This window comes from Lepidochelys kempii, chromosome 5 (assembly GCF_965140285.1).
Source record: "Lepidochelys kempii isolate rLepKem1 chromosome 5, rLepKem1.hap1, whole genome shotgun sequence".
In the NCBI taxonomy this organism is placed as follows: domain Eukaryota; kingdom Metazoa; phylum Chordata; order Testudines; family Cheloniidae; genus Lepidochelys; species Lepidochelys kempii.
This window is the reverse complement of record NC_136384.1, coordinates 62,798,950-62,824,824: the sequence shown is the minus strand read 5'-3', so window position 1 is coordinate 62,824,824 and position 25,875 is coordinate 62,798,950. Positions and strand designations below refer to the sequence as shown.

Here is a 25,875-nt window from a genome sequence, read left to right as displayed (position 1 = left end):
TGAAACTTTAACAGACCTTACTCTGGGTTAATTAATAAACAAAATGATTTTATTAAGTATAAAAAGTAGGATTTAAGTGGTTTCAAGTAATAACAGACAGAACAAAGTAAGTTACCAATCAAAATAAAACAAAACACACTCTCGCTCTCCAATCACATACCCAACACCATATACAAGAAAAAACAACTCGACTCGATGAATTCAATCAGCAAATTGGACTGAAAATCAAGTGCAATAAGACTGATATCATTACCTTTAATATTACCTCACCATCACCAGTACGGATAGAGGATTATGTTCTGACCAATGTAGAAACATTCACATATTTAGGTAGCACCATCAGCCAGGACGGTGGAACAAGCCAGGACATCTGGAACAAAATCAGTAAAGCCAAGAACACCTTCAGGAGCTTAAATACTGTCTGGAAATCATCAAAATATAACACCAAAACCAAACTCAAAATTTATCAGAGCTGTAGACTTTCAACATTACTTTATAGTGCAGAATGCTGGGAAATGAGAAAGTGTGACGTGTTCAAACTGTCTTCTTTCCATACAACCTGCCTTAGAAAAATCCTCCGTATCTTTTGGCCCAGAACAATCTCAAACCAAGATCTATTCACGCAGTGTAGCCAAGAAGAATGAGCACTATCATTGCCAGGAGGCGTTGGAGATGGATTGGCCATGTTCTTCAGATGGAAACTGATTCCATCATCAGAGTAGCAATAAGATGGACACATAAAGGCAAGCAAAAACGAGGCTGTCCAAAAATAACACGGTGAAGAGCGGTGGAAGCCAAGCTGAAAAACCTGGGGCACAGCTGGGGAACCATTGAAAGACTTGCCAGAAACAGACAGGAGTGGAGGAGCTTCATCACTGCCCTAAACACTAGAGGCGTAATGGGAACATGATCATGATGATAATCGAGTTCAGACTCACTCAATAAACTGGGTCCCAGTCAGAAAGGGATCTCATGGAGAGTTTCATTAAGTGTCTGTGGAGTCTTAACACCCAAAACTGCCTAGTACAAGGGGGGAATGAGTGGCAGATAACACACTTTGAGGGAATGTGTAATTCCCTGAGGCAGTACAGGCAACTCTCATGCAGATCACTCACAGAGAAGACCCCAGGAAAGGCCAGCCTTAACTAAGCTAAATACCTAAGATAAAAACTATTTACAAGTTATTTACAGTTGAAATTCAAGCAGAACACTAGAAGGTCAGTGACACAGAAAGGTTCCATCCCAAACCACAAGTGGCAGAAAGGAACTGGAGAGACAGTCTGCACTGTCCCTTATGGCATTGCTTTAGAGCATGACAAGGTGAAGGATGCAGGCATGGACCAATGGACACTGCTGTTGAACAGATTCCAGCCTTGGGCTCATGGAGTCTATTTCTATTTAAATGAAAATAAAAAAAGAATAAAGCCAGAAAGAATTCTAGAAAAAAATTCAATGCAAACTGTTGGAACTGGAGCAATATTTCTGCTGACAGACTTTTGAGCTGTACCTGCCTTGTGGATGCAGTCTGTTCAAAAAAGCAAATCTGGAATAAGTCCAAGGCAATACATTGCAATGACTCAAAATTTAGGTTTTCATTAAAGCTGCTGTAGAGTACTGCAGTTTTCATAAAATTATGTTGTTTTCTCTTTTGAAAAATGTACATGGACTATAATTATTATAAATGAAAATAAAAATGTCCACACCAAAATATTCATAATTGAACCCAAAAAACATTTTATGAAAAACAATTGACAGAGGAGATTTTTACAGCAAAGGTGATGACCCATGATTTTGTCACAATTACAAGCATTATGCACATTATTATTATGCCAAGTTCTCAAAGCACATAGACTTATTAAGGATGATGGGATTACTACAATTCTAACACTCTAATACTTGCACCTGACCCCCCTCATTAACCTACTGCCTGCATTTAAAAAAAAAAACTGATATATGAGCACCGTGTGTACCTCTCCATTTCTGAATATACATCAAATTGATTCTGAATGGACAGTTTTAAAATAGGACACATGGTGCAATTGTGGCTCTTGATGAGAAACCAATTTTTCTCTCATATGTACAGTTGAGCTACAGAATTAACTTTAAGCACACGTGACATGCTATATGTCCAAATACTTAGGGAAAACAAGCCTTGAAGCCATATGTACAAATTTTCACCCTCTAGAAGTCGTAAAGGGATGTTTTTAGAACAATACAGGTTTAATTTCATTCTTCCGGGCTCAATACCAATGCTATCTCTGAAATGAATTTCATCATTAATTTATATTGTTTCCTTTAGGCTGTATTCCTGTGAGAACTGAAAAAGCATACAAAGTATCTAAAATGGTTCTAAATTTTAGGCTAGTCTCTTTCATTATTGCCCATTTTTAAATTCAGAAGATAAATAAAAATGGTCCAGTAAAATAAGACATTTCTTTTATTATCTTGAACATAAAGCTTTATTTTCATATCTATTTCTAATGGGCACAATTTTCAGAAGTGCTGACCCCACAAAGCTGCCACTGACAAGGTAGTTTTCATTTTATATTGCAATACACAGTTTAGGGAGTGTGTCTTGCAGTTTCTCATTAGGGTAAAGATTCATAAATGGTGAAGTTGCTCTAGTGCTTTGGAAACTGTAGTGGCCAACCACCACTTTACCATTGATGTCTACAGTGAACATGCAGAAAGACCTTTCTGAAATCAAATCTAATGGATTTGAACAGAATTATGACCTAATTCTGTTAAGCTTCATATACATAATTTGTACTATATGACTATGGGGTATACACTACTGAACATTACATGGGAAAGGTGAAATGTGCCTAAGGCAACGACCAACTGGAAAAGGGCAAATATAGTGCCAATCTATAAAAACGGGAATAAGGACAACCCAGGGAATTACAGACCAGTCAGCTTAACTTCAGTATGTGGAAAGATAATAGAGCAAATAAGCAATCAATTTGCAAACACCTAGAAGATAATAAGGCGATAAATAACTGTCAGCATAGACTTGTCAATAACAAAACGGTGTCAAACCAATCTAATAGCTTTCTCTGACAGGGTAAAACCCTTGTGGATGGAGGAAAGCAGTAGATTTGGTGTATCTTGACTTTAATAAGGTTTTTGATACTGTCTTGCATGACCTTTTCATAAACAAACTAGGGAAATACAACTAGATGGAGCTACTATAAGGTGGTTGCATAACAGTTGGAAAACCGTTCTCACAGAGTAATCAGCAGTTCACAATCAAGTGGGGTTCTGGACTGCAAGGACCAGTTCTGGGTCTGGTTCTGTTCAGTATCTTCATAAATTATTTAGATAATAGCATAGAAAGTACACTTATAAAGTTTGCGGATGATACCAAGATTGGCAGGATTGCAAGTGCTTTGGAGGATAGGATTGAACTTCAAAATAATCTGGACAAACTGGAGAAATGGTCTAAAGTAAATAGGATGAAATTCAATAAAGGACAAATTCGTAGTACAGTACTCCACTTAGGAAGGAACAATCAATTGCATACATACTAAATGGGAAATGACTGCTTAGGAAGGAGCACTGTGCAAAGTGACCTGCTAAGTCCTAGTGAATCACAAGCTAAATGTGAGTCAACAGAGTAACACTTGCCAAAAAAGCAAATCTCATTCTGGGATGCATTAGCAGAATGTTATAAGCAAGACATAAGAAGTAATTCTTCCGCTCTACTCCATGCTTAGTAGGTCTGAACTGAAGTACTGTGTCCACATTTCAGGAAAGATATGGATAAATTGGAGAAAATTCAGAGAAGAGCAACAAAAATGGTTAAAGGTCTAGAAAACATGACTTATGAAGGAAGATTGAAAAAATTGACTGAGGGGGTACATGATAACAGTTTTCAAGTACATAAAAGGTTGTTACAAGGAAGAGGAAGAGAAATTGTTCTTCTTAACCTCTGAGGATAGGACAAGAAGCAATGGGCTTAAATTGCAGCAAGGGCAGTTTAAGTTGGACATTAGGAAAAACTTTCTAACAGTCAGGGTAGTTAAGCAGTGGAATAAATTGTTGCTATATCCTTTTTGAGATAGGGCAACCAGACTTGAACACAGCGCTTCAGGTACAGGAATACCATTAATTTATATAACAGCACTATGTTATTTTCAGTATTATTTTCTGTCATATTCATTATACATCTTAATGCTTTCTTTGCTTTTTTGACTGCATCATTCGCTCCAGAATGAAATCTATAGGGGAAATCCTGGCCGCACTGAAGTCAGGGACAAAACTCCCATTGACTTGAAGGGGGCCAGGATTTTATCCCAAGCCTTTTTCCTGAGTGGCTTCAGAATGCAATGGTATATGTAATGGGTTTACATTATTCCTTACAGGATGCATTACCTTGCATTTGCCAACAATGCTGCCCATTCACCTACTTTTGCTGAGTCCCTCTGAAGTTGCTCAGAGTCTTTGCTAGTCTTAATTAGCACATAATTGTGCGTCATCTGCAAGTTTTGCCACTTCACTGCTCACCCCCTTTTTCAGAATGTAACATAATGCATAGGCACAAGCAGAGAGTTAATGTTGGCATTTTATGACTTGTGAGAGCTCCGCTTTACAACCTGCATATTAGTATAATATAGCTTTTTGTATGGATGTGACAAATAATGTATTTTCTTAACAGTTATGCAAATTTCACTTAGTTACTATGGTGATGAGCAATGTGTGCAATAAATTAACATATTCAACAGCACCCAAGTCATTTCTGTTACTTCTTGGAAAAGCTGATTACTTTGAACCTAGGACAACATAAATATATAGCAACATGTATGTTTAAAAACCTAAAACACTACCAAAACAAGACACTCCACTGCACACACTTCTCCCCCTAGGGAAAGGATCAAAGAACAAACATGTGACTGATGTTAGTCACTGTTATATATCCACAGGATCGGTGCTATGCCCCCAGATTTGAAACAGTCTCTTGGAGAAACCCCTTTGATGTGCCAGACTGCAAGGGGTCTCACTCTTCCTTCAGGGTAGGCCATGCGGCCTCACCGCCGCCTAAGACTGAATCTCTGGGGCTTCAGCACTCCTGCTTCACACTGTGAGATCTATTCAGCAAGTCCAACTGAAGTACACTCTGGGTAGAGGCGTGCACACTCAAGGGATTAATGCACCTCCCTTAATTATTTATAGTGACAGTGACTCAAGCAGCATTTTCAAAACAGTAGCGTTTATTATTCAGCTGGAACACAGCATAGTAAGTCTTAAAATTAGCAAAGAGAGGCAGAAGTTAAGCCATAGTCCATCCTGGCCAAGCCAGTGCCATGATGAGCCAGCCAGCCAGCCATCTCTGGCTCTCCTTCTCATTTCCTTCCTTAGTCAGTTCCCAGGTCAGAGAGCTACCAGAGCTCAAATTTATTCCCCCCTACCTCACACCTCTCAGTCCTTTGTTCTCAAGCTGAGGTGTCTGCTCTGATTCCCTGCTAAGAGCCTGGGAAATCTTCCTCCCTTTGGATCACTGGTTGCTAGGTGTTGATGTCCTGGTGATCGGGTTTTCCATTGTCTTCTAGGATTTTTCACTGAGATGGATCAGCTTAGGCCAGTCCTTTTAAATGACCTATTCAGTCCACTCAGAGAGCTAAGCAACACACACACCTGCCTATGCCCAGGTCTACACTACAGACCTACATCAGTATAACTCCGTCACTCAGGGGTGTGAAAAATCCACACGTCTGAGTGAAGTTATACTGAGCTAACCCGCAGATAGCCAGCACTATGTCAAGGAAAGAGCTTCTCCCACTGACATAGCTACTGCCTCTCAGGGAGTTGGATTAACTATACTGTTAGGAGAAGCTCTTCCATCAGCGTAAGGAGCATCTTCATTGAAGTGCTGCAGCTGTGTTGCTGTAGCACTGTATGTGAATACAAGCCCTGTCTCTTAGCCTGTCCTGAGAGCAAACTTAATCCTGTTTCCCTCACTGGGTAGCAATGCAATATAAAGGGGAATCTGAGGCATGTATAGGCTTCATAAAAATATTACCAAAAATGTCCACTGTGTCACAGTCACATTTCTTAATGCAGTACAGAAAGGTGCTCAGATACTATGGTGATAAGCATGATATGAGAACATATATAGAATTGGATATCAAAAGTTAACTATTAGAAATTGATTTTTAATATCAAGATGATAGGATGGGACACATCTAACTGGCTTTCTTGGAAAAATATGGCAGAGACATTTATTAATCAGTTGCTGCTGAGTAAGGATTAGTTGATTATGTTGTTGTGGAACTGGTTAATCACGATAAATTGTCCAACGCTTGGGCAATATTTATTAGGAACAAGGCAGACCCACTTGTCACCTAAAACCAGATTTGAATTTAAAGTGTCCAGAGAAGACGGGGTACTGCATTAGTCCAAAGGACTTGCTTTTCTTTCTTTCCTTCCATCCAAGTTGTATGGGAGTTCCACAGGAAAACAATGTGTTTGATACCCTACCACTTTTCTGACTTAAACCATCTCATGGAAAACTAGTAATTTACCTTAGAAATCCCTCTTCATTTAAATGTATCTAGTAGGTTGCAAGGCTTTTGTTTTCCTTTTTAAATCCCTAAGGCCTTGTCTATACTTAAAAGCTTTGCCAGCACAGCTACACAGGCAAACCCTCCTAATGTATGACAGGTTTCAGAGTAGTTTATAATGTAATGTAGTTTATACCAGTTTTGCCAATATAGTTTATACCATTTTTGTGTGTAAAATAAGCTACCCCAGCAAAACAATATTTTTGTCAGCATAATTGCATCTATAGTAGGCCTTTTGCCAGTAGAGCTCTACTGAGGGTCAGAAGGATGATTTTACATCTTACATCTGTGAAAAATATACTTACAGAAGAGTAGTAATGTGCTGCTTACAATGTGACACAGAAAACAGTGTAAGATTCATTTCCCTACCCACCCTAATTTCCTCTTTTAGAGCCAGATTTGAAGAGGTGGGGGATGGGGGGGGGGAGATAGTGAGGTCTAAAGAAGCTTTGACTTTAAGCCCTCTGGCCACTGGTGCTTTGTTTCTTGCATATATAGCTATTATTAAAAAAAATATTTTGGTCCCCCATCAAATGTTTCAATTATTGCAAGGAGAACCAAACTATGATAAAAAACAGATGGGATCCTAAGCTCTATAGCATTCTAATACAAAAGGTCTTAATAGGCATAGCCTTTACCTTTATTTCTAATTAAGGAACATAGGTGGATCAATATGACTTTCATTGATTCTGTTACATTCAATACTCTGCAACAGAATAACTTTATATTTGTTTTTTTAAACATTAAAGTCTCACTTTCAAATCATTTTTAGCAAAGCATTAAAGATAATATAATTTTCTGAATTTAAAATCACTCAAATTGATCTTCACAGACATTCTATATTATTCTTGTATAGAACAAATGCCATGAATGTTATGAGTCTCTCTATTCAAACATTTAATTACAAGATCCAATCATACTGAAATTTGTCAAAAGCACTTATCCCAACTCAGAAAAAAAAATACCATTTATATATGATGGAGTGGAATAGTTCAAATATATAAAATACATTGCTTTCTTACACTGTTTCCATTTAGGTCATAAACTGTTACTATACATTATTAGCAATGGAAAATTGGGGTGTATTTCTTCTTCACCCAGTGAAGTACTGTTTATTTGGAAACAAAAAGTCATTCCAAAGCCATCACCTGAACCCTACTACATTCTCAATCATAGTAGCCACCCAGTGGAAAATTTTTGTAATGCTCATGTATATTAAGGGTTTGGATTTCGGAGGAGCAGAGGACCTACAGTTTCCTCTGATATCAGTTGAAAATGAATGCTCAGCACCACTGAAAATGAGACTCTAAAAACACTAGCATTTACTTTTTGAAAATAATCTTTATCTGAAATGAATAATACTGCACCCAAGAACTAGAAATTCAAAAGACTATACATTTTAAACTAAATTTGTAAAATGAAGCCTTCTAAAAAGAAAATAGAGAGACTAGTTCTCAACTTGAGTTTCTCTAACCTTTCAGAATAAACCACCGAACAAAAGTACTGTATAAAAATCACTAAAAGAATGAATAGAAAACATTTAAATGTAGGATTTAAATTTTATATAAGTATTCAGTTATAAATGCCATCTAAAACATAGGAATCCTTAGCAAATTAGCATTATAGAAGAAAATGTCTTTGCAAACCTGGAGAGAGGAACAGACCTAAATGATCTTACTAGTACTAGTGAAACTGACCTACATATAAAGGTAGATGGGGAATATGTCACATTGTGGGATCAAAGCTTCTGAGGTAACCCAATCCTTTAAACATAATCAAGGATAACATGTCTAAAGCTATTCCAGCTGAATAACCTTGACCTGGTCCTCCAACATATATAATGGGTTTGTAATATATTGATAACATTCCAAATGGAGTACAGAATAAAAAACGGACAAAAGTTTTGTTTGAAATACAATCATGTATTGTTTTAGTGCTTTTGCTACTGTTCATATCATCACTAGAAAGTAACAGTAAGAACAGAAAATTCATTTTTTATCATCCAACTATCCATATCCAATTAATCCTTAGACTGGGATTTTTCCTCCTTCCCGTCTCTCTATTGTGACTTGGAGCAAATCTTTGTACCATCTGCTGGGATTTAAAATTGATTCTGGAAGAAAACTCTTCCCAGATTTCATTACTTCAGAAGCTGTAAATGTAGATTATACATGAGTTGCATCTTTTGCATAACGCTTTCTTTTGGGTAACAATGAACATTTTCTTCTCCAGAGGGAAAGGTCAGGTAGCTGGAGATGGAAAGCTGAAGAATGAAAAATTGTCTACTGATAAGTAGAGGTGGTCTAACTATTCATAGAAAAACAATATATTCAATAAATTCAGCTCTCAATTTTGTTTGCAAATTATCCATGCGTTGACTCATTTTTACAAATTTGTTCAGTCACAATTATTTGACAAACCTTTAATGGGAACAAATTTCAATCTATAAATTGCTTGCAAACTTTTTTTTTTTAGTCTTTTCTGTATCTACAATAGATTCTGCTTAATAGCAACCTGCATATTAACAACTTCCAGTTAATAGCAACCTATTGCCAAGAACCAATGCCATCCCATTGACTTTAAAGTTAATGGGATTTGGATATTTGCAATGGCATGTTGCTTATTAAGAACATTTTTTGGAGAACGGCCCTAGCTACAGGCAGGTTTTCAAGGCTGCAGCCACAGAAGGAAGAGCTTAGACATGCCTTCTTGGCTGCAGCCCCACAAACCTTCCAGTGGCAGGTACTCAGCACGTCCCAGTGCTTCCTTGTGGGGCTGCAGCCTTGAAAACCTGCTTGCTCACAAGGACCAGGAGGTAAGGGGCTGCAGGCTCCCTGCTGTCTTCAGGCTGCACCCTGTCAGGGGGCTGCACCCAGGGAAGAAAGCACTGGGACATGCTGAGCTCTGACACCTGGAGAGCACAGGGAGAAGTATTGTATACTTCTGTGGGCACTCAGCATCCTGGCTCCCCATAGAAAGCCCCAGCATCCAGGCAGCAGCCCTCCTCCCTACAGTTGCCCTGCCCACAGGAAGGTTTGCAGGACTGCAACCAGGGAAGGCACATCTCAGCACTTCCTTCCTGGCTATAGCCCCACAAACCTACCTTCCGCTCATTTGCAACTGCCGGACAAAGACAACTTTTTGCTGGCAATTAAGGGGCTGCTAATAAGCTGAATCTACTTTATTTGCCTTGTGTGATCATTAACCTAAGTTGTATGCTATGGTTCCTACTCCATAATTAGATAACTACAACTTCTGTTAAAGGCAGAGGGCTTGAATTGGTCATTTGTGGCATGAAGGTTTATGCTAACACATATATGAGTATTCCAGCCACCTTTCCTTCCAGTGAACATTTTTGCAAACAAAACAAAGCCCTCATACTAATATTCATGGAAAGGAGGTGTTAAAGGGATCACAAATGCTAAAGTGATTTTGCACAAATAATCATAAATATCTTTTCCAGCTCTGTGGGAACAAATGTTTCCTTTCTTCATCTCATTTACATTCAACAGTCATCAGTTTGGTGTTTTACCAGATGTAATTAATCAATTAGGGAGAGATATGTTTAATTTATGGACTATATACAAATGTGCAGGTTTAGACTTAATAGATTCAGACTTATTATAACATCCTCCAGGCTCAGGAAGTCATGCTTATACTTAGATATCCAGCTATCCAATGAAATTATGTAAAGAGAACCACGTACTTAATTTAAAACACGTGGGCAGTTCCACTGAAAAAAGTGAAAATACTCACATGCTTAAAATTAAGCATGTGCATAAATGTTTGCAATGTTTGGATATTTCTCAATCCACAAATGAAAGGTGATTTCTCGTATGCAATGTGCTGCGATGCTTATATCTGTCTTGATATGAATACTTTATGTTTTGTTCTCCCTAACTGTTGGGTAGGATAGACTACAAGGAAGATTGTGTTTCCATTAACAATTTACACATGCCATTGCTCTTGGGTTGTCCACCATAGTCAATATCTTTGGCAATCTCTATAATGATTATGCAAAGATACACAAAAGAACTAGATAAGTTCATGAAGGATAGGTCCATCAATGGCTATTAGCCAGGATGGGCCGGGACGGTGTCCCTAGCTTTTGTTTGCCAGAAGCTGGGAATGGGTAACAGGGGTGGATCACTTGATGATTACATGTTCTGTTCATTACCTCTAGGGCACTTGGCATTGGCCACTGTGGGAAGACAGGATACTGGGCTAGATGGACCTTTGGTCTGACCTAGTATTGCCATTCTCATGTTCTTATGTTCATATTACATGCCTACCTTTTTAAAAGCCAAGCGTCTTAACAAAAGTACCATTATTACTTGGTGATGTAAAGATACAAAATGAAAACCTCTGTTTGATTTCTGGAAGGGGAAATCAACTTTCTGTGGGGAAAAAAGAGAACTGTTTCCTTATACATCATCAAAATGTTGCTGAAACTAGAAATCAACTCAGAAGGCAAGGAAATTTTGTGTTAAACTTTTTATTATGGCAATAAGTATTTAAAAGTACAATCCAAATTATGATAACTACAAACAACCCACAACCTAAACTTTAAAACAATAAGTGAACAAAACAAGAGAAGTTAACATAAAATCCTGATATAGTAACAACTTACTTGATGGTTTCTTTGCAGCCTGTTTCTCAGGGCCTGACATATTTCAATCATTTGTGTAAGTTCAGCTCGGGCAACTGGTACTTCAGAGGAATGGTTTTCAAAGTCAAGTAAAGACCTGTGTTTTAAAAAAATATGTGTACATATATGTTCATATATATAGTAAAGCTATATTATGTACAGTTTCATATTTGTGCACAAAACAATATTTGCAACCACAACTCATTTAGAATAGATTCAAAAGCTAAGCATCTGAAGCAAAATCTATTTTGAAGTTTTAAAGAAATCAAGCTTTTTTTTCCAGTTGTGTTATGTCAATGCAGATTTTGTAGAGACTAAAGCAAGCCTCTTTATAAATCAGAGATGCGTTTATATTTAGACATACTAGACAGATAAACTGAATACAGATTTTAAAAGTATGTTTGGAAAGCACAGTTTAGGCTAGATAACAATGTGCTATATAAGTTCTTTGATCCTTTGAAATATTTAAGAAACCCTAGTGTTCCCCAATCTAATTGTCTGCTAGCTCTTATTTTTAATTATCACATGTTTACTAACAGGCATCCAGGATCCCCGACTGTTCCTAAGAAATATAAGACTTTGCCTACACTTTAAAGTTGGATTGACATAGCTAGGTCAGTCAGGGGTATGGATATAAAACAGTGCTGATCTAAACCCCAGTGTCAATGCAGCTATGTCGAAGGAAGAATGTTTCCATCCATATAGCTAACTTCAGGGAAGTTGTGTTCCTCCTCGGTCAGAAACACCCCTTCCATTGGTGTAGGCTGCGCCTATACTACAGGTTTATGCCAGCATAACTACACTGACATAGTTATGCCAGTATAATTATCGTAGTGTAGCCATACCCTTAGTAAAATATTAATCAATCTTATTAATCTCTTATAATATTTCAGAATCCTGATTGGCTAAGAGGGGTGGAATACTGCAGCAGAAGTAAGACATCTCACATTTACATTTATTTTAACACTTGAAAATCCAAAGACTGCTTACATTACAACATATAACAGAATGCTTTATAATACATTTCTGTTGAGGTATCTCTTAGGTTGCAATCAAGTACTAAATTTGCATTAGGGACACTGGAATTCTTTGACTAGGTAGTTTCACTCATACCATTTTATTATTTTTATTATAGTTTTCAGCAAGTATTTGTTTGGTGTATGGGTGCCTTATAAGGTTTAAATTGAAATAATCAACATATTCAATATAGACCAAACACCATGCTGTCCTGCTGCATGTAACTTAGTTCCATAAGAGGTTTATAACAGCATTTTAGGCACTAAGAGATGGTTGAAAGAAAACCAAAAAATGAAACATTTTTGTAATTCTTTAATTTCAGCTGTAAATAGAGGACCTCAGCAAATCTGAACAGAAAGATTTTTACAGATTTTTACTCTAAATAAATACCCTGTCTCATCAGTGACAGATTGTGAAGACATCATTGCAACTTCCTCAGAGCATCCGTCTTTGTCCTCTCAGCTAACAGCCTGTCCCTTTATTAAAATCTATTCTATGGCCCCAGTTCTGCTATTAGATATGCGTGAGTGTAGACCTCCATCTGAGCAAACCTTATAGAGAGTACCAGGGCCTATTATTATAATATTTAACCTGTTTTAATAGTTTATACTAATGAAAATTTTAAGCACATAATTAAAAAAAAACCTTTCAATTTTTTTCATTTGCATATGATATAACATCTCTAAAATGTAATATATTTTCATTAATGAATTTTACTGAACAATAATACTATACTCAGGGGTGAAAGTATGCCGATACGGTCCGGTACGGCATACTGGTAAGAAGTGGCCACCAGTACCAGCCCCTATGCAGCCGACATTCATCGCTGCCCCTTTTAAACACACCCCACCCCGTCAGCAGCCCTGCCAGTAGGGACCCTGCTAGCAGGGCCACTGACGGCAGGTGCCCCAGGGCCTGGTGATTTAAAAGGGCCCAGGGCTCCCAGCTGCCATCGCCACTGCTACCACAGCAACAGCCGGAGCCCCAGGCCCTTTTAAATCTCCACCAGAGCCCCAGGCAACATGGGCCAGGCAGCACAGATGAGTTGGCTGGGGAAGGCTGACCCCAGCCCCGCCCCTTCCACCCTTGGCCCCACCCCTTCTGGGGGCCCAGAGCCAGGCCCCCGTACTGGTAAGTCTTGTTACTTTCACCCCTCACTATACTGCTATACTCCTAAACAAACAATAAGAGTACAGCAGCAGGAAACCCTGACTAGGATAGCAATGGTGATTGTGAAATGCTCAGTTAGATGAGACAGGCTACAAAGGCATAATAATAATGGGAGATTTCAAATATCCTCTTATTGAGTAGGTATGTGTTATGTTAGGAAGGGATGCAGAGAAAAAATTTCTAGACACCATGAATGATTGCTTCTTGAAGCAGCTTGTACTGGAACCCACAGGACGAGAAGTGGAGCACAGGATCTGGTTTAAGAGGTGAATATAGCTGAATTGCTCAGTAATAGCGACCATAATGTAATTAAATTTAACATCCTTGCAGGGTGGAAAATGCTAAAGAAACCCACCACAGCAGCATTTAACTTCATAAAGGGAACTACACAAAAATGAGAAAGCTAGATAAATGGCAATTAAAAGAAACAGTCACAAGGGTGAAATGCCTGAAAATGGCATGGAGACTATTTAAAAACACTGTAATAGGAGCTCAAATTAAACATATGCCCCAAATAAAAAAAAGAAGAGAGAACCAAAAAATGCCACCAACATAGCAAAAGAGGCAGTTAGAGGCAAAACGGCATCCTTTAGAAATCGGAAATCAAATCCTAATGCGGAAAATAGAAAGGAGCATAAACTCTGGCAAGTTAAGTGCAAAAATACGATATGGCAGAGCGAGACAGAATTTCAAGAACCTAACAGCATTTTTTTTAAGTAGACCAGAAGCAAGAAGCCTGCAAAGCACTCACTGGGGCATCTGGACAATTGAAGTGCTAAAGGAGCACTCAGAGAAGACAAGGTTGTTGCTGAGAAGCTAAATGAATTCTTTGCATTGGTCTTCACTGTAGAGGATGTGGGGAAGATCGCCACGCCAAAGCCATTCTTTTTAGGTGACAAATCTGAGGAACTGTCCCAGATTGGAGTGTCAATGGAGAAGTTTTTTGGAACAAACTGATAATTTAAACAGTAATAAGTCACCAGGATCAGATGGTACTCACCCAAGAGAACTGAGGGAACTCAAATATGAAATTGCAGAATTACTAACTATGGAAGGAATATTATCACTGAAATCAACCTGGAGGGTAGCTAACATCATCTCGATTTTTTAAAAAGGCTCCATAGGCAACCCTGGCAATTACAGGCCAGTAAGCCTAACCTCAGTACCAGGCAAATTGTTTGAAACTATAGTAAAAAACAGAATTATCAGACACACAGATAAATATGGTATATTGGGGAAGAGTCAAAATGGCTTTTGGAAAGGGAAACCATGTCTTACAATCTATTAGAATTCTTTGAGGGAGTCAACAAGCATGAGGACAAGGAGATCCAGTTGATACAACGTATTTGGACTTTCATAAAGCCTTTGACAAGGGCCCTCACCAAAGGCTCTTAAGCAAATTAGGCATTCCTGGGATAAGAGGGAAGGTCCTCATGGATCAGCAACTGCTTAAAAGATAGGAAACAAAGTATAGCAAAAATGGTCAGTTTTCACAATAGAGTGAGGAAATTAGTGGGGTTCTCTGGATCTGTAATGAGACCAGTTGTGTTCAACATATTCATAAATGATCTGGAAAGGAGGTGAACAGTGAGATGGCAAAATCTGCAGATTATGAAATTATTCAAGATATTAAATCCAAAATTGACTGCAAAGAGTTACAAAGGGATCTCACAAAACTGGGTAACTGGACAAAACAGTGGCAGATGAAATTCAGTGTCGGTAAGTGCAAAGTAATGCATATTGGAAAACATAGTCCCAACTATACATACAAAGTGATGGGGTCTAAATTAGCTGTTACCACTCAAGAAAGAGATGTTGGACTCATTGTGGACAGTTTTCTGAAAATATCTGCTCGTTGTGCAGCAGCAATCAAAAAAGTTAACAGAACATTAGGAACCATTACGAAAGGGATAGGCAACAAAACAGAAAATATTATATGCCCACACCTTGAATACTGCAGTTCTGGTCACCCCATCTCAAAACGGATGTATTAGAACTGGAAATGGTGCAGCGAAAGGCAATGAAAATTATTAGGCATATAGAACAGCTTCCATATAGGAGAGATTAAAAAGACTGGGACTGTTCATCTTAGAAAAGAAATGACTAAGGATATGATAGAGGTCTATAAAATCATGAATAGTGTGGAGAAAGTGAATAGGGAAGTGCTATTTACCCCTTCACATAAAACAAGAACTAAATCCAATTAAATTAATAGCCAGCAGGATTTAAACAAACAGAAGAAAGTACTTCTCCCATAACACACAGTCATCCTGTGGAATTCATTGTCAAGGGATGTTGTGAAGGCCAAAAGTATAACTGGATTCAAAATAAAACTAGATAAATTCACAGAGGATTGGTCCATCAATGGCTAATAATAAGGGATGCAACCCCATGTTCATGGTGTCCCTAAACCTCCTTCTGCCACAAGCTGGGGATGGATCACTGGTATTTGCCCTGTTCTGTTCATCCCCTTGGAATTATCTGGCACTGGCCACTGTCAGAAGGGAGGATACCGGACTAGATGGACCATTGGTCTGACCCAGTATGGCTGTTCTTATTTCTATAAAGTAGAAGGAAGAGATGGATTTCAAAACGGTAGGAAAGTCTTTAATATTTTCTGATGAATTACCTCTGCTCTGGAACACATTCCCTCTTGTCCAGCAGTAGTACCACATTTAGATTACATTTAGGTCATAGAATCATGGAATCATAGAATATCAGGGTTGGAAGGGACCTCAGGAGGTCATCTAGTCCAACCCTCTGCTCAAAGCAGGACCAATCCCCAACTAAATCATCCCCGCCAGGGCTTTGTCAAGCCTGATCTCAAAAAAAAAAAAAACCTCAAAGGAAGGAGATTCCACCACCTCCCTAGGTAACGCATTCCAGTGCTTCACCACCCTCCTAGTGAAAAAGTTTTTCCTTATTTCCAACCTAAACCTCCCCACTGCAACTTGAGACCATTACTCCTTGTTCTGTCATCTGCTACCACTGAGAACAGTCTAGAGCCATCCTCTTTGGAACCCCCTTTCAGGTAGTTGAAAGCAGCTATCAAATCCCCCCTCATTCTTCTCTTCCGCAGACTAAACAATCCCAGTTTCTTCAACCTCTCCTCATAAATCATATGTTCCAGTCCCCTAATCATTTTTGTTGCCATGCTGTGAAGCTCAGCATATTCATTCAGGATTTCTTAATTTTTTTGAGGATATGGCCAAATGGAGAGGGTTTTTCTTGTGGTGGGGAATGAGAGAGAGAAATTTGTGTAAGGGTTAATATCCATATTTGTCAAGTCAGGTATATTTTTATATGTATTTTTTAAAATATTTATGTAAGTGCACCCTGAGGTTTCAAATGGTACACGAGAAGAGTTATAGGAACAAATACATACCTGACAGACCAGATTTCAAAGGGGGCTAAATTTGCCCTCTATTTGTGCAGCTATTGTGTGCACTCTCTTTTGTGTACTATAGCCTTCAAATGCAAATGAAATCTGTATACGTCAATTCTATAATTTCTGCACAAAAATTATACCATGCAAGCACATATGTGAAAGAGACCATCTACAAAAAGCTGCATGTAGAAAAGGAGAGACCACACTAAAAATCTGACTCAGTACACTTCAACTTGAGTAAGGCATTGAATATTGTTCCACAGCCCCTCCCCATAGTTAGTGAAATGCAGATTGAGCATAAGATGAATACGCAACTGACTACACAGAAAATATATTTTTTAAAAAATAAGAGCAACTACTGATTACTTGTCAAGTTCAGAAGAAGAATCAAGTGAGATCCCAAAGGACTCTGTTTTGGGCCCAATACCATTCTATTTTTTCTGTAACAAATTCTTGTAGGATAAAAAGTAAATGGGGAGAGCAAATGCTATGGGAAATAAGGTTTAAAAGACAGTTTAATCTTCAAAGTTCAGACAGACAATTTCTACTATTCTAATTTACATAGGGCATAAATCCCACTCTGAATAAGGCCATGATGCACATATTAGTAAGAGTAAAAGGTGACATTTATACCTATGTAGAGGGCCCGCACAAGCCCCTATATCATATTTAAAGCCCTTAACATTGGATTTACAGTGTCCACGAAGGCCCTGGTGTAGGACATCAGCATTAGGGCAAATTTCGTCAAATAAAATGGCAAAACATACAAATGTTCCCTCTATTTCCTTACCTGAGTTTGTCACTAAGAGACTCTAGGGAATTCTTTAATTCCAGCATAAGGACTGCTGGAGAACTTAATCCTTCTGTAAGTAGGACCACCTATTGGAAAATTATTAATAAAATTATTTCTAAATGCATATTCAGAGTGTTTATTTTTCTTCTGCAAATACATTTTATGAAGCATTCTGCTCAGATATTATTTATTATCTTGCTGCTTATTATCCTTATAGTTTGTCATTTTCCCCCCTCAAGAACTATTTTTTTATGCTTTTAATTCATTCATTCATTCATTGAGTAGCTTTATCTCATCTAATAAAATAGAGAGCTCAGTTATCATGGGAAAATAGTACATGAACAAGTATACCAAAGTACAGAAAAAGTAATACAATGAGTGCCTGAAGCAGCTTTTTATTTTTAAGTGGTTAGTTCTGTTTATTGCAAATAACCTTCAAAAAGGCAAATGGATCTTTGGCTTTATAAGTCTGTCAATGTGAGTCTTCCTAAAAATTACAGAACCAATCAGTGTATTTTAGAGAAAATCCCTGTACCCCTCTCACCTATCCATTCCACCAGTGAGTGGGCATCAAATTCTCTAAGTCAAATTTTTGTTTTAATTCAGTTTCAAACAATTGGCATCTTCATCCCACCTACAACCAGAACTGGCCAAAAATATTTTGGCCTAATACTTTATTTTCAAAAAAAATGGAGTTTTGGGCAACCCAAAACAATTCATGAATTTGACATGAATTTGCTGACTTGTTTCAGACCCCAAATTTTTCAGGGAGTGGGACTAAGATACCGAGCAGTGTTGGTGTGTGTGGCCCCCCTTATAATCTTTAACCCAGTGATTGGAGCAATCACCAGGAATGAGGGAGATCCAGGTTCAACTTCCCCCTTGATATGGAAAAAAGGTTTGAACTGGGGTCTCCCACATTTTAGGAGAGTGCCTTAGCCTATGGGATATTCTGGAGTAGGTTTCTTTCAATTTCTCCAGCTGAAACTGTAACCATTTTTTATTAAAAAAAAACAACTGATAATCACTTCCAGCAGGTACTTGAACTTTGGTCTCCTACATTCTAGGTAAGTTCCCTAACCACCAGGTTTCTCTGTCTTCTCCTCATGCCAGGACTATTCTTTGTCATTATGAATGACTGTGAATTACAGCTTCCCCAGCAGTACCACCTAGAGGGGACTGCAGGTTCAGTGGCTGTTCTCCCAACACTCCCTTTCAAGTAGACTTTTCTGAAGTTGTGGCAGAATCTACCACTGCAATATACAGGGCAGACACCCCTATGCTGCACTTTTCATGTTCAGTGTTACTGTGTGGGTTCCAGGTGCAAGCCCTCCACAACGTAATGAATTTTAATAACATTACAAAATGTGATCATATCAAAATGCTAGGAAAGTGATGCAGAATAGAACTTCCTACAATACAGACCAGAATCATCTGTGCATGAGACAGAGATTTTCTGGGAGTCAGCCCAAAACAGTGGAATGAATTCCCCCAGGAACCAAAACCTCACCACTTTCTGCTCTAAGTGTAAGGTCCACGTCCAGGCCCTGGCAATCTGTAAGATAGACATATAGCCAATGTGTGTGTGTGTGCGTAAATTTCAAAACAAAACACTCCACTGCATAAACTTCTTCCCTTGGGAATCAGATAAGAGAACAAGTTTGTGACAGATATTATTATTCACTATTTGTATTACAGCACTGCCTAAGAGGGGGACCAGGACTCCATTGTGCTAAGTGTGGTACACACACAGAAAAATGTTAGTCACGGTGCTCAATGCACTACTGGAAGGCTCTCAGATGCTACAGTGATGAACATGGTGTAAGAACCTATACAGAACAGACACAAACTGCCATATACAAAAATTCAAAATAAATATCACTGTTTGTAGCTATTCTTGGTTCTCATATACTCAACTAGGACTTGGTAGGTAACTGAAATACCAAGGAGTAAATTTTCAGTGATGGGATTTAGACATTAGGTGCCATTAATGTTAACGCATCTAAATCCCTGAGCATCATGCTAAAAATTTCCATCTCACTGTTCAATTATCCTTCTTATCCACTTACAAGGCCCTTTTATGTAGGTTACAAATACAGTTTCATAGCCTTAAGCTCTCAATTTCTTTTCTCTTGGTGAAGACATATTGAAAGGGCTTTCAAACTTTTCACATTTATATAAGGTGTAGAAAGTAGCTGTCAGATAGCTTGAGCTCAACATTCAACCTCTTAAAGCGTGTTCCACTCTAAAGTATTACGTAAAAATGGCATCTTCTTGTTCAAAAAGGACATGTTTAGTATATCAGGCTTATTTTAGTGACAAAATTAAAGTTTTTATTCTTCAGCTCTGTGTAGCTCGAAAGCTTGTCTCTTTCGCCAACAGAAGTTGGTCTGATAAAAGAGCTGACCTCTCACAACTTGTCTTACTAATATCCTGAAACCAACATGGCTACAACACTGCAAACGATATATGTCTATCTAATTAGAAATTGGGACTACTTTAATTATAAAAATTTGTTCATTTGTTCAATATTTTGGAGGTCTACAGAACCCTTGTGGGGTTTGCAGATTAATTGAAATCCTAAGGAAAATCTCAGGAAAATTCCAAATGTATCAGCTTCAGACAGCTTTTTCTGAATGATAGAGCAGCAGTGCGAGCTCTGTTATTACAAATGAAAAAAGAACAGCCAGATAATAGACAGGCAACACTATATCTCCTTAGTGTTAATGGATTGCTGCTGGGTGTGAAGGAAGAACTGTCCTGTCCTATAAATCTAGAGAGAGTCAAGGTGGGTGAGGACCAACTTCTATTGGTGAGAGACAAGATTTCAAGCCACATTTGAAAGCTTTTAGAGTAGCAGCCGTGTTAGTCTGTATCTGCAAAAAGAAAAGGAGTACTTGTGGCACCTTAGAGACTAACAAATTTATTTGAGCAGAAGCATCCGATGAAGTGAGCTGCAGCTCACGAAAGCTTATGCTCAAATAAATTTGTTAGTTTCTAAGGTGCCACAAGTACTCCTTTTATATGAAAGCTTGTCTCTCTAACTAACAGAAGTTGGTCCAATAGAAGATATTGCCTCACTCACTTTGTCTCTAATATCCTGGGACCAACACGGCTACAACTACACTGCATACCGTAAGTCTATACTCATGGAGTTCTTTCCAGCCTTGTGCTAGAAGCATGGACCACAATGCTGGGGATCTACTATTGTACACCTACCTGTGAACAAAAATTCTATTTCCACATTAGAGCAAGCAGTTTCAGAAGAAAAAAAGATTATCTGAAATACAAACTAGTTCTTATTTCCTAGTGTCACATTATTACCTGCCTCTCCAGCTGCATTACTTGTGCCTTCAAAAGACGGACACGTCTTTCATCAAAACATTCACTCTTCCTTTCTTCTATAAGCTGGGCATACTGACTTCTAGGAAACAAAATATTACACCACATATTATGAAGCCAAGTATAATAAAAAATCCCACAAGATGACATTTACCTAAAACATTTTGATGCAATGCTAGAAATTATTCTGAAGCACAGATCACACTTGCAGCCTCAATTTGCAAAACTGCACATACAGTCAGGAAATGTAAGGTAAAGGGTGAATGTTCATTGTTTGGACTGCTGTGCCCCTGACATGAAACTGTATGGCCCATATTATGCACCTATCCATGAATCAAACTGAGACAGAGGTCTGGACTGAATTCCCTGGGCAGTGTTCCCTGATTCTCTTGATTCTTTTTTGTAGCAGTGGGCACTGTTAAGAGTTATCTACTCAGTGTTTTCCCTTCTGCATCCCTTTTTTGAACCTGTGATCCCACTCCTGTTACTGGTTTTTTTCATTATTTGTCCCATTGTTTAGGTGAGAGAGAGATTGAGTGGCCCTCCTTCTGTTGAGGGCTGACCATGTTTCTTTCTTTGAGATGGAGCCCTTGCCCATCCCAACCTCTGCAAAAAGGATCAAATAGACCAAGATAGAGACCTGAATGAAATCTAGCTGGACATACAAGGCCCTTTTATGTATTGACATGTTATGAAATAATATAAAAATGTAAATACATAAAAATATAAAAGTGAAAAAACACATTTCTAAAGAAACATTTCATTTTGAAACAAATTTGAATTTTTTTTAAACAAAATTTCCTAAAATGAAAAATTTTTCATTGTGGAAATATTTGTTTTCATGGGAAATTTCATCAAAATCAATAAGATTTTGCAAAAAAAAATCAGTTTAATTGAAATGGAATTTTCTAGTAAAACACTTGAGAAAATTTTCCAACCAGTTCTAATTAAGAAACAGCTCTTACGAGGCTTCCTCCTGTCCCTTTAACTGGGAAGCAAGCACAAGTAGTTCTTCAGACACATACCCTCATTTTATCTGCAATAGCTCATGTGATTTTCAAGTTACAACTCTGTTTTCCTCTGAAATGAGCATGCACAGTGACTACACGCTAGTCTTTAATTCTGCATTTAGACCGGTGTTAATGTCCCCTGCTAGAATCTTAAACCACTTGGAAGAGAGATTAAATCAGAATCAATAACATAACTGACTCTGAAATACATATATATAAAAACTTTACCTTATAGAAGTTATCAGTTAACATGTAAATGGTACTGCTGCTTTCTTTAGAGACAGAAAAGCAGGGGGAGGGGAGTTTCAGTTGTAAATTTCTTTCTTGCTCTCTCTTCCCCCGCCCCATAGCAATGTGAGCTCCTTCTTGTAGCCGTTTACTACCAGCCATAAACTACTGAATATTAATACCTTAAATCTTCTAGTTCATGCTTTAATTTAGTATTTTCCTCCTGAAGTTTCTGGAACCAAAACAAAAAGAGTTTATAAATACAAATAATACATCAGATATAAAATTTGGTCTTTAAAATATACAGAAACATTTCAATATTATTTAATAACTAACTATAAGTTTTACAAGTAATATCCACCATATAAGAAATATAAACATTTAATTGATGCAGTATTTTAGATTAAATAATTGTAACTAACAAAAGAGCATTTTAGATTATTTGAAATCCTACACTCTTTGCTTTAAAACCAGGGTGGGGGAGGATTATAAAAATAATATTTGCATTTAAAATTATTTTCATCCAAACATATTATTTATTTGTTGTTTTCAAATCTGCATTTCCCCTAAGAACCAATCATTTCAAAAAATTATTTGAAGACAAATGGGGCTAAATTTTCATAATATGCATTACTCACAAAAACCTGCATATATGCATGCAAACAGGCAGAAGGATAGTAAAGTGCATGACTATTCAAACAAGTTAGCTAGTCTGCATATACAAGCATGGGGTTTTGCAGGTACTTTGTATGCTTCCTTTAAATCTTGACCCAATGAGAGACAAACATTTTTTTGAAAACTTAGGTGCCAGGTAGGACATGTGAAATAAAATCCTAAGTATCTTAGCTTTTATGCTTAAAATAATAATATTAATACATATAATAAACTAGAAATTGTGCTAATTTCTACAGCACTTGTTGCCAGGGTAACTAGACGTTTCCAGTGTAGAGATTAAAACAAAAATAAAAACACAAGAGAAACAAGATAAATGCATATTGCATTATGCCCTGAAGATTGCTAGACCTAGGCTCTCCAAGGAGAGAGAACTGCAAAGGTCAGAGGGGTTAACTGAGAAAGCTTGTTTATTACTATTCTAATTTAAAAACACATGTATATCATTAATGTACATAGTTTTTACAAAACAGAGCAAACATTCATACCCCAAAGAAATTGTACTCTAATTAACGCAAACATAAGGCAAGACAAAGGGCAATAGCTCTGAGGAGGAAGGGTGTGGGGATTATTTGCGATGAGAAGAAGGGAGAAGCAACTAAGCTAAGAAAAATTGGTGGAATGGTAAAGAATGATGGGTACAGGTCAATTATATAGAATGACGTGCATCACTTAAGAAAGTGGGCTCTTTTTAAAAAAACATTCATTTTAACACAGCCAAATGGAAAGTCATATATCTAAAAACAAAGAATGTGGGTCACACAAGATGTGCCCTGCAATGCAGTGACAATGAGAAAGACTTAAACGTCATCGAAGGAAACCACTTGATCATAAGTTCCCAGTAGCTAAGAGAGCTAATGTAATTCTTGAATGTATAAGCAGGTGAATATCAAGCAGAAACAGGGATGTTGTATTACCTCTATCTATGGCCTTAGCAAGACCATTACTGGAATACTGTGTCCAGTTCTGGTGTACATACTGCAATTAGGATGTTGAAAAACTGCAAAGGGTTCAGAAAAGTGCTACAAGAACGATCTGTGGTCTGGAAAATATGTCTAATGGTCAGATACTTAAGCAGTTCAAGCTATTTAGTTTATCCAAGAAAACATTACAAAGTGACTTGATCATAGTCTGCATGTACCTACATGGGGAAGAAATACCTGATAGTAGGACTCTCTAATTTAGTAGATAAAGGCAGAATAAGATTTGAGAGCTGAAGCTAGACAAATTCAGACTAGAAATAAAGCACAAATCCTTAACAGCGAGGGCAATTGGCATCACTTACCTAGGGATATGGAGGATTAGGGTTACCATACGTCCAGGTTTTCCTGGACATGACCTCTTTTTTGTCCTCTTTGCTGGTGGCAGCACTGCCTTCAGAGTTGGCTCCAGCCACCCAGCTCTGAAGGCAGCACCTAAGGGTGGCACGGTATGGTATTGCCACCCTTACTTCTGTGCTGTTGCTGGCAGTGGCGCTGCCTTCAGAGCTGGGCGGCTGGACAGTGTTGGCCGCTGCCAGCAGTAGCACAGAAGTAAGGGTGGCATGGTATTGTATCGCAATAGAAAGTCTAACCTTCCTTTTCCTCTAGCTCCCATTTCCCCTAGCAGTGTCTTCTATTTGAGAACTTGAAATATGGTAATCCTATCGGGATTCTCCATCACAGTAAGTCTTTAAGTTGAGACTAGACATCTTTCTAAAAGATACTCTATAGCAGCTATGGGACTGATAAGGAAATTACTAGGTGAAGTTCTGTGGCCTGTGTTATGCAGGGGGTCAGATCAGATGATCATTATTACAGACCCTGCTAAGTCCCTCTTGCAGGTAGTCACCCTTGGCCCTGAAACCATTGCTGAACCTCTCAAGATTTCCCAGCTGCTTATGCACACACCCACAGAACTGCACCTTCATGGGCGCGTTGGTTAATAATTTAACTGTTTGGGGACACGTGGCAGATAAAGTAAGGGGAAAAGGCTTTGCAAAAGAATTTCACATATTCTCTCTCTCTCATACACACACACACACACACACACACACACACACACTTACTTTACTCTTAAAAAGCACAGGAGTGTTACAAATCTATGGAAAACATACTCCTGAATGCAATCTCCCTTACTCTGGTCTCACTTCCTTTTACCAGCAGGACAGTGGGGTGGGAATAGGTATTGTTTCATATTCTCTGTGTATATATAAAGCCTGCTGCAGTTTCCACGATATGCATCTGAGGAAGTGAGCTGTAGCTCACGAAAGCTTATGCTCTAATAAATTGGTTAGTCTCTAAGGTGCCACAAGTACTCCTTTTCTTTTTGCGAATACAGACTAACACGGCTGTTACTCTAAAACTTCCTTTTGTGAGTCTCCAGGTTTGGTCTAAGTTCTCAGGGAAGGCAGAATCCCTCCTTCCTCCTCTCCTCTCATTAAGCCTTCTCGTTCTGGCAATGGGAATGAACCCCTTTTAAAATAGTCTCTGTTCCTCTTTTGTTAGATGGTCAGCTGGAGAAAATCTGCAATTCTTCCAGTCATATGCTCAGGCCAAGGAGAATTTCAGCCTCGCCACCCAAAAAACAGGTTTCTGTGAACTGGAGGGGCAAAACTGAGACCAGAGACTGAAGAAATTACTTCTAAAAAGTATAAAATTTAAGTCCAAATTTTGATGCATTAATAATAGTATGTGATTGTTCATCACAGAGATAAATAGATTAATTAATGACCTCCATATCTGATGCCTTGATGTGAAAGTAAACTATTTAAAAAACACTCATACTAGACATTTTTTAATAAACTCCTGTGTCTAGACAGTATGCCAAAGAGATTATTTCAGAAAGATCATCACCATACTTGTCTAATAAGTGAGAGCACACATTTTTAGAACTTAAAATTTTAAGAAATTGCAGCCATTCCTGTCTACCTTTTGGTTATATCCTGAGAAGTTACTATTCAGAGGAGGAGTATGAAGTTCATGGTTTTGTTCATCCCTTTTTAGCAGTGAATTATCTTGATATTCTGGACTCATGGAGAGGTGGCTGACTGCAGGGTGCTTGGGTAA

At 38.1% G+C, this 25,875-nt stretch overlaps 1 protein-coding gene across 1 annotated transcript; it reads right to left on the bottom strand.

The window, feature by feature from the left end:
• Nucleotides 1–260: 260 nt before the first annotated feature.
• Nucleotides 261–25,875, bottom strand: LOC140911472 (uncharacterized). The gene is made up of 6 exons (XM_073344576.2): nucleotides 25,738–25,875; nucleotides 22,339–22,388; nucleotides 20,901–21,000; nucleotides 17,574–17,662; nucleotides 11,191–11,305; nucleotides 261–370 (listed from the first exon to the last, which is right to left on the bottom strand). The coding sequence occupies exons 1-6, from the start codon at nucleotides 25,840–25,842 to the stop codon at nucleotides 293–295; spliced, it is 537 nt and encodes a 178-aa protein (XP_073200677.2). The 5' UTR covers nucleotides 25,843–25,875; the 3' UTR covers nucleotides 261–292.

Excerpts from the sequence above, each read along its gene's own strand:
- LOC140911472 (XM_073344576.2), bottom strand. The coding sequence starts at position 25,842 with ATGAGTCCAGAATATCAAGATAATTCACTGCTAAAAAGGGATGAACAA. Across the intron at positions 17,663-20,900 it reads TAATGCAGCTGGAGAGGCAG|GTGGTCCTACTTACAGAAGG; the intron begins GTAATAATGTGA and ends ATTTTCCAATAG. Across the intron at positions 371-11,190 it reads GGCTGCAAAGAAACCATCAA|ATGTCCTGGCTTGTTCCACC; the intron begins GTAAGTTGTTAC and ends ATTTTGTTCCAG.